We start from the raw sequence: 14,193 nt of genomic DNA, 5'->3' as shown, positions 1-14,193 counted from the left end.
TGTCAACATTTCAGGGGGCCTGGGGAGATGATGCTGATGATGATGATGATGATGATGATGATGATGATGATGATGATTATGATTATGACGACGTGTCAACAGAAACATTAAAATGGAATGTTGTGCTATTTTGTAATAACTGATAATAAGTTTTTACCTAAAAAAAAACGTGATAAAATAAATCACCTAACTTTACACGAAACAAAATAAATAAAAACGATAAAGAAGAGTAGAAATAAGTTTGATTCTGATTTCGGTTTTGGTTGATAATGGATTCCCAACAAGTAGTTTTAATCAAGACAGACGGAACCAGGTAAAGTTTAGTCACGTCCTTTCGGCGCTCTTTGTCAGGAGACTGTAATCTCATCTGTAAAATCCACGTTCTTCCTAATGACAAAATTCAAACTCTGAATGGATTGATTTTACAGTAATTGGAAACAACCTGAGCAGCAGTGCCAGCAGAAAGTAAACAGTGAGGCTTGTTGCAGTGAAAGCCATCTGTGGTTGCAGTGTAGCGAAACATGGACGACCAGTTTTAATTATCGACTCATCGAGTTTGGTTTTTGTTGCAATCTGTAACATTTAAAGAGGCCTTTTTACTTGACAGACCACATATTTAATTATTAAAATAGTTGTGAATTCATTTTTCAACTCCATCTGCATCTAACAAAATTTCCCCCATTTTTACAATTCGTATGATATCTCACTAAATATTACGTTCTATTTAACACCATGAAACGAGACAGTTATGCTTAAGCAACAAAAGGGGTATCTTTAGGTTTAGGCAGCAAAAATACCATTACGTGACCTTTTAAGAGCTGGTTTGGCTTTGTGTGTACACCAACACCGCCGAGACACGAACACCTGCACCCCGGATGAAAGTCCTGGAATTTGGGACCCATCCACCACCCAGACCTGCCTCTCTACGCAGAGTTTTGCAGCCTACGTCACCAGATTTGCTTATTTTCTCCAGAAGTAGCTTCTACAGTAATAAGTATGTTTTTTGTTCTAAAGTTGACCAGTTTGACCCCAACAGCACCTTGTATTCGCCTAAAACCCAAGATTACATTTTTAGATTCCTTCTGTTATCCAACCCACAGTCGAAAACTACAAACGATCTTCAGTTAACTGTCATGGAAGACTAAAAAAACAAACATTTAGAGAAACTAGAAACTACACCTTTTGGGGCATTTTTGACTTACAGTGATACAAGAGGAGATAGCATCAGAGTGCAATGCAAATGATTTGCCATTTATGGATTGCGTGGGTGTTTAAAAGTGCACAGTATTGTCCTGATGCTCATGATGTCTTCAACCCATCAATCTTGCGTGAGGCCTGATTCAGAGTAGTGTTCTGCTTATCCTCCGCTCTGCTGGTATGTCACGCTTTGCGTCCTCTGGATACAGGGGGGTGTTCTGCACTTCCTCAAAACTCATTTTCCTCCATGTCTACTCCATTCTGTTCTGGGAATGGATTTAAACTGCAGCCAAGGCAACAATATGTACCAGCAGCAATAAAAAGTCTCCGCTGCTAAAGCAATGAGGCATTTTAATAGGATGAGCTGAGACTGTTGTGAAGGCAACCAGGCTTCCTCTCCCTCGCTGTCTGTGTCCTCCTCTCTTTCTTAGAGTTGCAATTGTTTGAAGTTTGGACTCAACAGGGTTTTGGATGATTTAAGGTGAAAACAAAGGGTTAGATGTGTAGAGTCGAGGCATGGGGGATACAGGGGAGTTGGGCTTTCAAAGTCTGATCATTATCTGTACCTCCTGTTGCGAAGCGAGCACAACGACACCCAGGCAGAGGCTTTGAAACACACACTTGGGAGAATTAAACTAAACACTCAGCTCATTCTTTGTCTCAGTGGGGACATACAGCAGATCTTTTTCACTCATGAGTCCAGTGTGTGTCGTTAATGGAGACATCCATATATAATCCATCACATGTGAGTCTGCAGTGTCAGGCTTCAGTCAGACACCCAGTACTTTCATCAAACCTCAACATAACTCCCTCCCATTTTTACTGTGTCTTGTACTACCTTAAGTCAAGTTCACGCTGTAGTGTTCCCAACTTGCAGTCTTGCAATCGGGAGTCTTGAGGGCGTTATGATTTTGACACTACATGACTCACCGGCGACAGGGGGTCACACACTACGAAAACAACTCTTTCACCAGGAGGAATCCCTGATGTGTATGTCTTGTCTCCAACCTACGTATTGTCTCAAAAACACACATGAGAAGTGACATGGGACATGCAAAATACCATGCAGGAGATGGGGGGTGCTGGCACATGTGTTCACTTTACTATTTATAGCCCGCTTCCTGTAGGTATGTCAACAAGTTTGGAGCATGTTGCAAATGCAGCACACACAGTAAACTCCCTATTGTTACAGTCAACCCCTTCAACAGGTTTCCCCTCAACCTGTGTATTGCTCTCACATTGGCTGTAGCCCCCCGACTCTTCGAGATATATAGCCTGATAGATTTCTGGAAGGCGTCTGCGAGGCACTGGGCACTCGGCTTGCATCTTTGAACACTTCACACCTATTGCTGGAGTGCCGAGCCAGCACTGATTTGCCTCTTATCTGGGACTTTTGTCTGAAAAATCCCAAAACTGTCAGTGAGCGCAAAATCAAGGCTAAAGTCATTTAGTGGGGATGAGGCATAAGCAACACTCAAGGAAATCTTCTTAAGGAAGCTGCTTATTGCAAGTTTCCAAATCCAGAACCTACAGTCTGATCCTCTCCAGATGCACATGTATCACGATGCAGAAGAAACATCCAGTAGGTCCATAAAACACAACCAGGAAGCAATACTTCACCCAATCCACAACATGAATTCTCTGCTCTGACATATGGTGATGATAAATAAAGATTCCCAGTGAAGATATGCAGAGTTATTATTTCCTACAGCCCATTTCCTTTTCTGAAGAAAAAACAATAGAGTGCTTTGCTGTATGCAAAGTTATGATGAGCAGTCCATATGAAGGAAATGTGGAGAAATGGACTCAAAGAGGGAGCAATAAGGGTGAGGAATATCCTCATTAGCCAATCCCTGCGTCTACTCCCCAGCCAATAAAAGCCAGTCTCATAATGTGCTCTTAACCCGAGCCATGACCTAGACACAGGAAATCCATATTAAACGGCGCCTTCATCAAAAAATCATCTGGGAAACAAAAAACTGTTCTGGGCCGGTGGGAAGGAAACAGTTAAATGAGCACTTTGACTTTCATGAATCTAATTAGCATACGAAGACCTATCAGTCTCACTGATAGGAATAATATCCTTTCAGAGGCACAGTGTCACACCGGCAAGCAATTCGATGCTTAGTGTCATGGTTAAAGTACTCCTCAGTACTTCTCCTGGAATTGCCTTTCACTGACTTGCTCTTGTGAAGTTTCATTCAGATAAAGCTCGCCTGGAAATTTTAAGTGCAGAGGAATGTCTGTTGAGGGATGTACCCTGTCTTAGACTTGGCATCTTTCTTAGAGCTCCCATTTCTGGTTCTGCTCCACTGCCTGTCTGCCTGCTTTTTCCAGGCTCATTCTCCCTCAGCTAGCAGTCAGGGGCCGCGTGGTGATGCCCTGCGGCCATCTGCCACCAAAACCGAAGGAATGGCATCACCAGCTGGCGTCCAGGGCAGCACTTATGTCACCTCTGCTAATAGACCTTAGACATACAGGGGTCAGCTGTCAAAATCTGACCCCAGCGAATGCTGCAACATGAAATCAGCAGCACACCACAGTGCCCTCCTGGTGAACCACAAACTTGGAAAGATTTCAGAGATTAGAACAATACTGGCCAGCTTCCTCTGCCCCTGTATGGACATGAAAGTGGCTATGTGCCGCCCAGATGTCCTTGCTGCTCTCTATGCAACCAAATTCAGGAGTGGAAACTCTTTCAAAAGTCAAAGTCCACAGGGCTTCTCCCACTGACAATCTGTACAGCTCTGTCTGTTCATTACCTGAGTTTGCATTCCATTACAAAGCAAAACAAATAGCCAGAGTCATTATTTATTTAAAGCCATTACCAGCCTCTGTAGAACAAAGGCCGCCAATGTGCCAGTAAGTACTTCTAAGCCCTGTTCAGCTATTAAGTGCAGAAAAACTTAACCAAAACACAGTAAAAGAAATATTTTGAAGTCTGAGCAAGACTAGGCTGAATCCTAGAATATGGCTGGACAATGTACTGCAGGGCTATTCAATTGGTGGCCCCCGGTCCAGATCCAGCCCGCAAGGGAATATTTCCTGGCCCGTTGAGTGGAAGCCTGCGTAAAAAAGTAATTAATCATCGCTGTCTTTTCTCGTATCTATCTCAGCGCTACCATCTCAGCGCGTCAAATACCGGTGCGCTGGGAGACTTGCTCCATGTGCTCCCTGTAGGCGAGTTGCCACAACGCTACAACATGCTCCCGCTGCGCTCTTCTTCATGGGTTTCTGAATCCTCTTGGCAACAGCTAGCTAAGCTCCGCTCAGTTGTTGTTCTCAATCGTTTCAGTCTGCTTAAATCTGTGGTTAAATCCCCGTATATATGATCATATTTTTCCCGCCCCTCATTTTGGATCATTTAACGTTTAACTGACCCAATTTCAAATTAATTGAATAGCCCTGCTGTACTGTAAGGTCAATGTGCTTAATTGTGGCCACATTGTTATAGTAAATTGTCAGTGGAGGTGTCTTTTATGAGACTTCCTGGATATTATACCAAATGTTTATCTGTAGTGGGCAAGTATGTGTTTGTTGTGTACTTAAGGAGCATATAAGATGGTAAAGCTCTTGTTTGAGACAAACAATTGAGGCATGCTTTAATGAGTTACTTTGTTAAAAAGACGAGATCTGGGTTGCACTCCATGATAAATACATCATGCATATGCATTATTAACGCTGCCTGTAGCAAACTGAAAACATTTGATTTAAACATGTCAAAGGATTATTTTAGCACCCTATGTTTACCAGAGGGGACAAGTGAGCTTTACAATCTTTCATTAATTTATTAATATAGTTATTCAATATAATGACCCCATGCTCTGTGTTAATCTACATTTAATCTCAGATGGGCTCCAAAAAAGTAATGCAATAATAAATGGAATTAATTACTCATTTGAAAGTGGCACTATAGTTCAATAGTTTACCATCATTTAAAAGAGTAATGAGGAACTGTTAAATCACTGCCACTGTCTTTTGGAAACATCAATGTTGTCTGAATCTTCTCCAAATGTAAGAGCAAATCCTTCCATCCCCCGGCGCCGGTGTTTTCATCTGATTTCGGAACCCCAGGAGTCCTCGCTATGCCATGATTAGTTATTTTATTGGAGGAAGTCTAGTGAGGAAGAGGAAGAGAGAGGGAGAAATGTCAGGGGAGTGAGGGGCTGCCTCTCTCTCGCTATTGTTTGGACACAGTTCCTCTCACGCTGCATTGACCACAGACAGGGGCGTGGCTGTGGGAGGCCAGGCAGGGAATATAAGGAGGGGAGGGAGTGAGGTATTCGGGTGGTGATAGATTCAGAGGGAAGGTTAAAGCGTATTGCATACTTTCTCTGCATGTGGACGACGAACAGGAAAGCGGGTGGTCCCTGGTGAGCTTTACAGTGAGAGAAAGAGAAAGAGCTGGAGTGGGTGGGATTTTTATCCCAGTAGTTTGGCGCTCTGTTCCCAGCCCTGCTCATGTGCACGATGAAGTAATGAGAGACCCGGGGCCTCTGACAAACTCAGGCCAGATGGGGAAAGGATTCTTCCCTACAATTACTCTGCAGCAGAGAGCATTAAAGCCAGTGCAGCTTCTCCTCTACGAAGAAAAGATAATCACTAGGTCTTTTAGGAGAATACTTAATCAACACTGTTTTTCAGCACATAGCACAGTTTGGAGCATCTCTTTAAAGGTTTCAGATGTTACTGTCTTCCACTATGCCTAATAGCACATATTGAGGGGTTTATATATATATACGATATACAGTGTTTCCCCTACTATTATATTAGGTGGGGCGCACCGCCCTCCCAATGGAATCCCCAGACAACCCGAACGCCGCCCCCTGAAGGTCAAGTTATTTTAATTTTATTTTACATGTAGCGCCTGTTGTGAATTCTTCGCATTTAGAAACTTTTACGTGGAAATTGCTTGTTCTAAAGTCGTGCTGTATTTACGGTTCCTAGTAATGCATGCATCTCGTTACTTTTCCTGCCGTCGATTGAGGTGCAGTCGTCCCTAATGATGCAAGTTATGATGTTACTGTTACAAGATTCATGAAGCACAATAACGTGATTATTGTATGATGTTATGTTGTTTTACTTAAGTGTATGCACTTGGTTTAGTCTGTTCATTGTGCTGCTTTAAGACACAGGTTTCAGTAATTAGTCTGATCCCAAACTAGTTGCACTAAGTGATAAGCTGACTGACTAGCTTCTATAGCTGCTTTGTATTCCTGTAAATGTTCAGGTAACGTGGTTCATTGTGATTTTATAACATTATAAGAGGGGGCATTATTACGTTTTGTGTTTAATACTGATGTAGAGACGATTCAGATTTAAGTTACAGTCCTTAATACTGCTTGTATTTATTATTAGTCTGGGAGTAGAAGACTTCAATCAATTAATGATTTACTAACTGGAACCCTGTAGGGACCACCATCACATCTCACAAACCAGTTTCAGGGGCCATACAGTGCTGGATCACAACAGAAGTAATTTAAGGACGGTACAGGACATTACAATCTCTGCCTCGACGATTTGTTTAATTCCTATCTCGCTAAAGTTAGCTGACCTCATGAGGTCACCTTACCTTATCGATCTTTATAGGTTTTTTTTAGTAAATGTGTCAGTGGAGTTTTGGTCGTTGCTTGTTGTTACGGTAAACAGGAGGGGTAAAAAAAAGGAATAGAAAAGGGAGATACTAGGAGATATGTTTTATTAACGTCACACCAGGTTGACAGGTACGTGACTGGTGGTGCACCGAGTTAATCTCTTATAACTTTCATTTATTTTCCCACAACAGCATGAATGAGTAAAAAGGGTTTTGTGTTTTTTTCAGTGGTGAATAAAATTCTATGCACACGTGTTTAACACAAGCAGTTTTCAAAGACAAATGGATTTATTTAGAAAATTAATTAGAAATACAGTAGATATTATTCAGAAGAACTCACTCTCATCCTGTTTACCGTAACAATAAGCAACAAAGCGTGACTGAAACATTTACTCAAACAAAACTATAAAGACTGATCAGGTAGGTGACGTTATGTTTAACATTGTAATGAAAAACTAAACATAGAGGCATTCACAAGGACAGCTACCATTCTCTTCTGTTATTAACCAATATCTGCCGTCACTATGGCAACCGCAGACTCTTTCAGCTGAAAGTCTCCAGTTAACGGGTCACTTGTTAAACCCAAACACCGTCAGGAGAGAAAACGTTTGTTGGAGCAGTGATGTCTTCTCTTTGCAAAGATTCAGGAGTCTGTGCTGACCTTTCCTCTCCTACGTCACCATGGCATGTTCATCTGCGCAATTTCAAAAAAATTTCAGGGGAGAAACCCGAACCAGGGACTTCTGGGCTACAGCCCCGAATGTTTTCAGTAGCTAGTGACACGCCTGGTGATACGTCAGACTTAACAGCCGGATTAACAAAATAAGAACAAATTGTGCATATCGTATCTTCTTGCGTGAGGCCCACTGTCTTGTTAATAGAGAGACGTTTTGTAAAAATTAAGCAGACTGTACGAAAGCAAAAAGCAAAATGAAGTCAATCCTGATAGGTGTAGAGACAGAAAGTTTCAGTTGATTTAATATCTTGTTCCTCACCATTAGGTTTGTTAGAAGGACAGACTCCAAGGCCAACGGGAACAGCAGGCTGAAGTACCATGTTTATAGCCTTATTGGACATCTGTCAGAGATGTTATCTGAGCTCCACAGGGAAACTGTGAAAATCCTGACATTTTGGCACAGTATAATATATTTACAGGAAGTCAGTTCATGCATATTAAAAAGCCTTGTCTGTGTGAGGGCTTTGATCCTGCAAAGGGCAGAGCCAACAAATGTACTAACAAACAGCCTGGCCTTGAGAGGGATACACACCTAAAGAACATTTAATCTCCCTAAGCCACCGGACGCTGACGCTGGCTCATCCCACACCAAGATGCCTAACCCGACAGATCTCTCAGACGAATCATCTTAAACGTAAAATCTTAAAATAAAAAAATATCCTTAAGCTAAATGGTTCACAGGCTCATCCCTCTTTATGCAGGAGATGTCAGGGCTGTGTTAATGTTTGCATCTCGTTACTTTTCCTGCCGTTGATCGTGGTGCAGTCATCACTGATGATGCAAGTTATGATGTTACTGTTACAAGATTTATGAAGCACAATAACGTGATTATTGTATGATGTTATGTTGTTTTACTTAAGTGTATGCACTTGGTTTAGTCTGTTAATTGTGCTGCTTTAAGACACAGGTTTCAGTAATTAGTCTGATCCCAAACTAGTTGCACTAAGTGATAAGCTGACTGACTAGCTCCTATAGCTGCCTTGTATTCCTGTAAATGTTCAGGTAACGGGGTTCATTGTGATTTTATAACATTATAAGAGGGGGCATTATTACGTTTTGTGTTTAATACTGATGTAGAGACGATTCAGATTTAAGTTACAGTCCTTAATACTGCTAAAATGAAAAAATATCCTTAAGCTAAACGGTTCACAAGCTCGACCCTCTTTATGCAGAAGATGTGAGGGCTGTGTTACTTTGACGAAAATAGTCGATGGAGAACTGTTTGGTTTGATCAGTCAACTGACTGGTCCGGCCTCTGGGAACAGGAAGTATGACATCACTGACATTCAGGAATGTGGGAATGTCAGGCTGCCTGTTAAGACTGCTGGAACAAAACAGAGAAGCAAGCCGGTCGGACACAACAAATAACTCAATGCAGCTGAGTTATCCGACCCTGAAGAACAAACATTAAGTTCATTTTTTCAGGTGTGAGCGTGTGTGTTTTTTTTTTTTTGTTGTTGTTGTTTTGTTTTTTTTGGGGGGGGGGGGGCTGTGCTCTAAACGCTCACTAGGAGTGACGTATCTGCCGTACAGTACCTGTTCAGATGCAGAAGTTACTTCAGCTGTCTCACAGGCCAAGAAAAGCTCCTCAACTTTTTGATGTCTCCCTTTTGACAGAAAGCGCAGACATGTGACTGTGACTGCAAGCTGCCTTGCCTGCATATGTTTAGTGTGGAGGATTAAAAGATATATCCACAAGGAAGATGAATCAGCCCTATTCAACACTTGAATATCTTCCTTGAGAACTTATGAGCACTCTTGAACTGGAGGACATGGGATGACACCAGCCGCAACGCCAAATTGCCCCTTCCCTACATTCTCCCCCTTTACTTTCAGCACCCTCGGACCACAACCATCTTTGAATGCGGCCGTCATTTTGATCTCAACTACACACCTGTAAAGTTTCACTGTATCTTGCAAAGTTGCGATGCTATTGCAGCAACAAATTCCAGACGCAGACGCAATCATCTCTGTGGTGGTTGTAGGTGTCTCCATGAACACATTTTGTCATGACACAAACACAGACTCACAAGGTTAAAACAATACCAGCCTGGTAATTACTAAACCCTTCCGGAGTTTACTTTTTTGTTGATGAGGGCACAGGACAAAAAGCAGCAGCGGCAACAATCTCACACACCACATCCTGATTAACTGCTCCAACTATTCATGTGCTTAAAGGGGTACGAAATCAATTTAGTATTCCACTTCCATAAAGTTGGAGGATAGAATAAAAAAAAAGATTGTCCAAAACCTAAGTACTAAACGCATGCAGGGATCCAAACTCCAACTCTAAAGTCACTGTATCCTACATTTCCTATGATGCAACTTTATAGCAAAATGTATCTCTAAGATCACATCATCATGAACTCTGTATAATCTTCTCAGAAGACCTTATACAGATGATCATCATGTGTGAAATCAGGCTTCCCTTTCATTGTATCTTGAGGAAGAATTAATGCATAAATTCCTGAGAACGTGCACAACAGAGAGTCTGAGGGTGGAAACACATGATTCATATGCCAACGCCTGGCTAAAAACAAGTACATCAGCGCCCTAAAAGCAAATTTCATACAGATCAGCCTTTAGGACGAGCAGCAGATATGAGAAATCACCTGCTGCTGAACTACATATGCCCAACTCAGGGAGCCATTTAATGGAGAGTGACAGCGAGCTGCCTGGTAGGGTATGATCTCACGAACCCCCAAGCTCCTAAACGTATCCAAGTCAAATACTGAACAAGGATGCCTCGAGACACCTGCAAAATGATTTTGTTTTTTTTCTCACGCGATTCCAATAAGCTAAACTTTCTGTACATGCTGGCGATGAAAAGATGAATCTGTTATGTTGTCGATATATTTTCTCTATCCTATAGTCTAAGTTTGTCATGGATAATTAGTTGCTCAATTAAGGGATATGATCAGTGCTATTTCCTCTCGGTTCATACATCAAGTTAATAGAGAAACAAAATCACAGGGACTTCCCCGTCACAGGGCTGTTCCATTTATTTCAAAATAACACTTATCAGTAATGATGCAAGATATCAGCTATATAAAAGTAGCTTAACAGAATCAGCCATAAGACAGTTTAATTAGACACATGCTATCATATTAAGCTATAGGGAACATGAAATAACTATAAAGATAATAATTGCAATCAAGCATCATTAGGTATGCAACAATTAAATATAAAACAATACATTTTCCGTAGTCTTTAGGTTATTACTTACAGAAAAAAAGAAGTGCTGTTAGCCAGCATGTCATTTTATGACATTTTGCCAAAAGTTCAACATTCCCATGAAAACCTCAGTTTTAAGCTCATTCCTCACATCCCTTTCCCGGCAAGTGACTGTGCCATGGTGTCGGCAGCCTTCGTCAGAGATGTTGGCATACAGTTCCTGGGCCTAAAGCTCAGTTTGAGACTCCATGTCAGACTCAGGGAGAGAGCAGAGAGGGAGCCAGAGCTGGAGGGAGTGAAGCTCAGCCCAGCTGCTGCTGCCTGGGAAACCAAACCTGGACCGGCTGTGGCCCTGCTCTCTAACCCCAGTCCCTCCCGTCTAATATCAACACTCAGTCTGTCTCTTTTTTTCAACCTGCCTTTCCTATTGTCATTGTGGTGTGGACTTTGGGGGAAAATAAGTCAGCGGAGATCCGGTGGAATGATATTAGTCTCCCCGCTGCACATTCCCCGAATACTTCCCACTGTTGATTTGACACTCACACATGTTCATGTTCTCACTCTCTCTCACACACAGAGGGAGGCAGGGGATTAGAGTGCACACACATTCACATATATGCGCATGCTTTGACACTCACCCCGGTAGTGGTGGCTGTCATCGTGGTGATTGTGCTGGTGGTGGTTCTCCAAGGCAGGGGGGCTGCTGGCACCCAGCTCTGCCAGTCTGCGGCTGGTGGTGGAGAGCTCAGAGCGGAGGTTGGTCACTTCCTGACTGGCGGACTGGATGGCCCCATCAATTCTCTGTGCCAGCTGTTTGTTGTCTTCCATCATTTTAAGAATTTTCCCCTGAGGACCAAATCCACACAGAGCAGCATGATGTCAAGTGGAGCATTAGAGGGGGTGAAGATTCCTCCTCCTCCTCCTCCACCTGTGCTTCTTCTCCTACAGTTTACTTGGCACATATAAAAAGAAAAGCCAAAATGCCGGTCCCTCTTCTGCTCTCCGCTGAGCAGCGCAAAAATGATGTCTACCTGTTACTCTACAAAGAATAAGGTCTGTTTGGCCAAGCACCACACAGTGAGTGTGTGTGTGTGTGTGTGTGTGTGTGTGTGTGTGTGTGTGTGTGTGTGTGTGTGTGTGTGTGTGTGTGTGTGTGTGTGTGTGTGTGTGTGTGTGTGTGTGTGTGTGTGTGTGTGTGTGTGTGTGTGTGTGTGTGTGTGTGTGTGTGTGTGTGTGTGTGTAAGGCAAAGGAGAGAGAGAATGAGCGCGGGAGAAAGAGGAAGGGAAGAGTGAATGTAAAAGAGAGCAGAGAGAGAGACAAAAAGAGTGAAGAGAAAAAGATATTCAGCTCAGCAGGCGGAGAGGAAAGTGAGTGCTCCCGCAGAGGAGAATGTGCTGTGAGCAGCTGCTCTCAGAGAGGACCCAGCACACACTGAAATGACATGCAGCCTTTTAAATGGATTGTACCATGTGCTGGAGGACCAGGGGAGAGGGGGGACACAGATGGACTGAGCTGCTCTCTAGCAACTCTCTGTCTACAGAGCACGTTGTGTATCACACACCCTATGGAGCCTGTAATGAGTTAGCAATCGGGTCTGTAGTAGGGAAAAAGTACAGATTGTTTCTCTTTACCTCTTGCTCTCTCCATGCCCCTGCACTCAGAGCTTGGCAGTAGTATTGAGCCCTTTGACAAGCACTTGTCAAGCCCGCTATATCTTTTCAGTCCTGCTCCCACTCTCCCTTCCTCCCTCTCACTAACACACCCGCTGTCTTTTTGTCTCTCCCACCCCCTCTTTTTCATGCCATTATATATTCATCTCTTTGTCCTGGGAAAGCTCACCCCCACATCAGTGGAAGGGGAGGGGGGCGGGCTCAAGGCGCCCAAGGGGAAAACATTTCAACACTGAGAGCAAACTTTGCGAAGGGACAGAGGCACAGCCCTCTAATGGGCTAAACACAAAGAGAAGAGGCCCGGAGAATTGCAATCCAGAAAATAGCGGAGTTTTACTTTGATCAAAACAGTTGGAAGGGGGCGGCCGGTGGAACAGTGGTTAGAGCAGTCGCCCCATGTAAAGAGGCTGAAGGTCCTCAATGCAGCGGCCGTGGGTGCGACACTGACCTGTTGCCCTTTGCTGTATGTCTCCCCCTCTCTCTCACCCCATTTCCTGTCTGTTCTATGTAATAAAGGCTTGAAAAACTGCCTAAAAAAAACAGTTGGAAGAATTTTATTTAAGCGTATCCTTGGGCCCAGGGGGTCATATTAACACAAACCCAGATGAGCCATCACAACTTTAAATCTGCATCTGCCATTTTATTTCCCAAGTAAGAAAAAACACATCCGGTCTCTTGCATGAAAGTGATGCAGATGAGTAATACATCACTCAGATGCTGTCATCCAAGGCTTGGGCGATAACGGCTCATTGGTATTCACACAATGGCCGGGAGAGACAAACAAAGATTGGACTGCAAGCGTGCAAGACTGACGGCCGAACGAGACACACGGCTTGTTGGTTACACTGCTCGTTTGTTCACTGCTTTATGATGAAGACGCACAGTAATGGTGTTAGAGATCAGATGATGTCTACAACTATGGCTGGGCAATAAATCTTTATGATCATTCATCGTCTTTCAATGGAATCGTATCGTGATGAAATCATATATTGAGATACATAATTACGTCATCTAAATTGATAATAACAGGAACATCTAAGTGATTGTCAGAAAATCTCATATGAAATATTTAAAGTTTATATTTTGAAGTATTTTTAATTTGTCACGTATAACATTCAATCAGAAGTAAACAAAAATAGTCTTTACCATGTGGTTATTTCATATAGACTATTTATTTATTAATTTAGCAGAGAACATGCTTTATTGTGATATATATCGTTATTAAAATATTAAATGACCTATATCACAATAAAAGATTTTGGCCATATCATCCAGCCCTATCTTTGTGACTGTCAGACGGAGGCCCATTAGTTTGGAGAACATTTCAACTGGCCTGTCTCAACTTATCAGCTCCTGTACTCTCTACAGTACATTTTGTATTTGGTTTGTGTGATGCAGTGTTTGCAGTGAGACATATGTTGATTTCTCAATTGGATTTCCAGAATTACAGAACTTTTAGTCTAAACTGTCAGAATGATAATAACAGTATGCCTAGTATGCACTATGTCATTATATTTCCTAAAGTTTCACCGTGATAAAAGTAATGCTGAAACTATGTTTAATATAATTGTAAAATATCTAGAAAATCCATCAACAATTTAAAGAATTTGTTCTCTGGAGCACTGTGATTGCATTTTGATGATGATTGCATTTTATAAAAAAAAGTTCACAGCAAGCTAACGTGATCACAATGACAATGCTAAGATCTTAGATATATTATATATATTACAAACTGAGGCTGATGGGAATGTCATCAAAGCACTTGACAAATAAAAATGTTGACCTGATGATGGTGCTTGCTGATAAGTCAGAAACAATAGTT

At 42.3% G+C, this 14,193-nt stretch overlaps 1 protein-coding gene across 1 annotated transcript in view; it reads right to left on the bottom strand.

Moving 5' to 3' along the window:
* Positions 1-11,895, bottom strand: part of kaznb (kazrin, periplakin interacting protein b) — a 69,154-nt gene extending 57,259 nt beyond the window's left edge. Inside the window, exon 1 of the mRNA XM_083938882.1 lies at positions 11,339-11,895. Coding sequence (XP_083795008.1) covers positions 11,339-11,531 — 193 coding nt within the window. The 5' untranslated portion in view covers positions 11,532-11,895. The remainder of the gene's footprint in view (positions 1-11,338) is intronic.
* Positions 11,896-14,193: the final 2,298 nt, after the last annotated feature.

This window comes from Echiichthys vipera (assembly GCF_963691815.1).
Source record: "Echiichthys vipera genome assembly, chromosome: X".
NCBI lineage: Eukaryota > Metazoa > Chordata > Actinopteri > Perciformes > Trachinidae > Echiichthys > Echiichthys vipera.
This window is presented reverse-complemented; position numbering and strand designations above follow the sequence as displayed.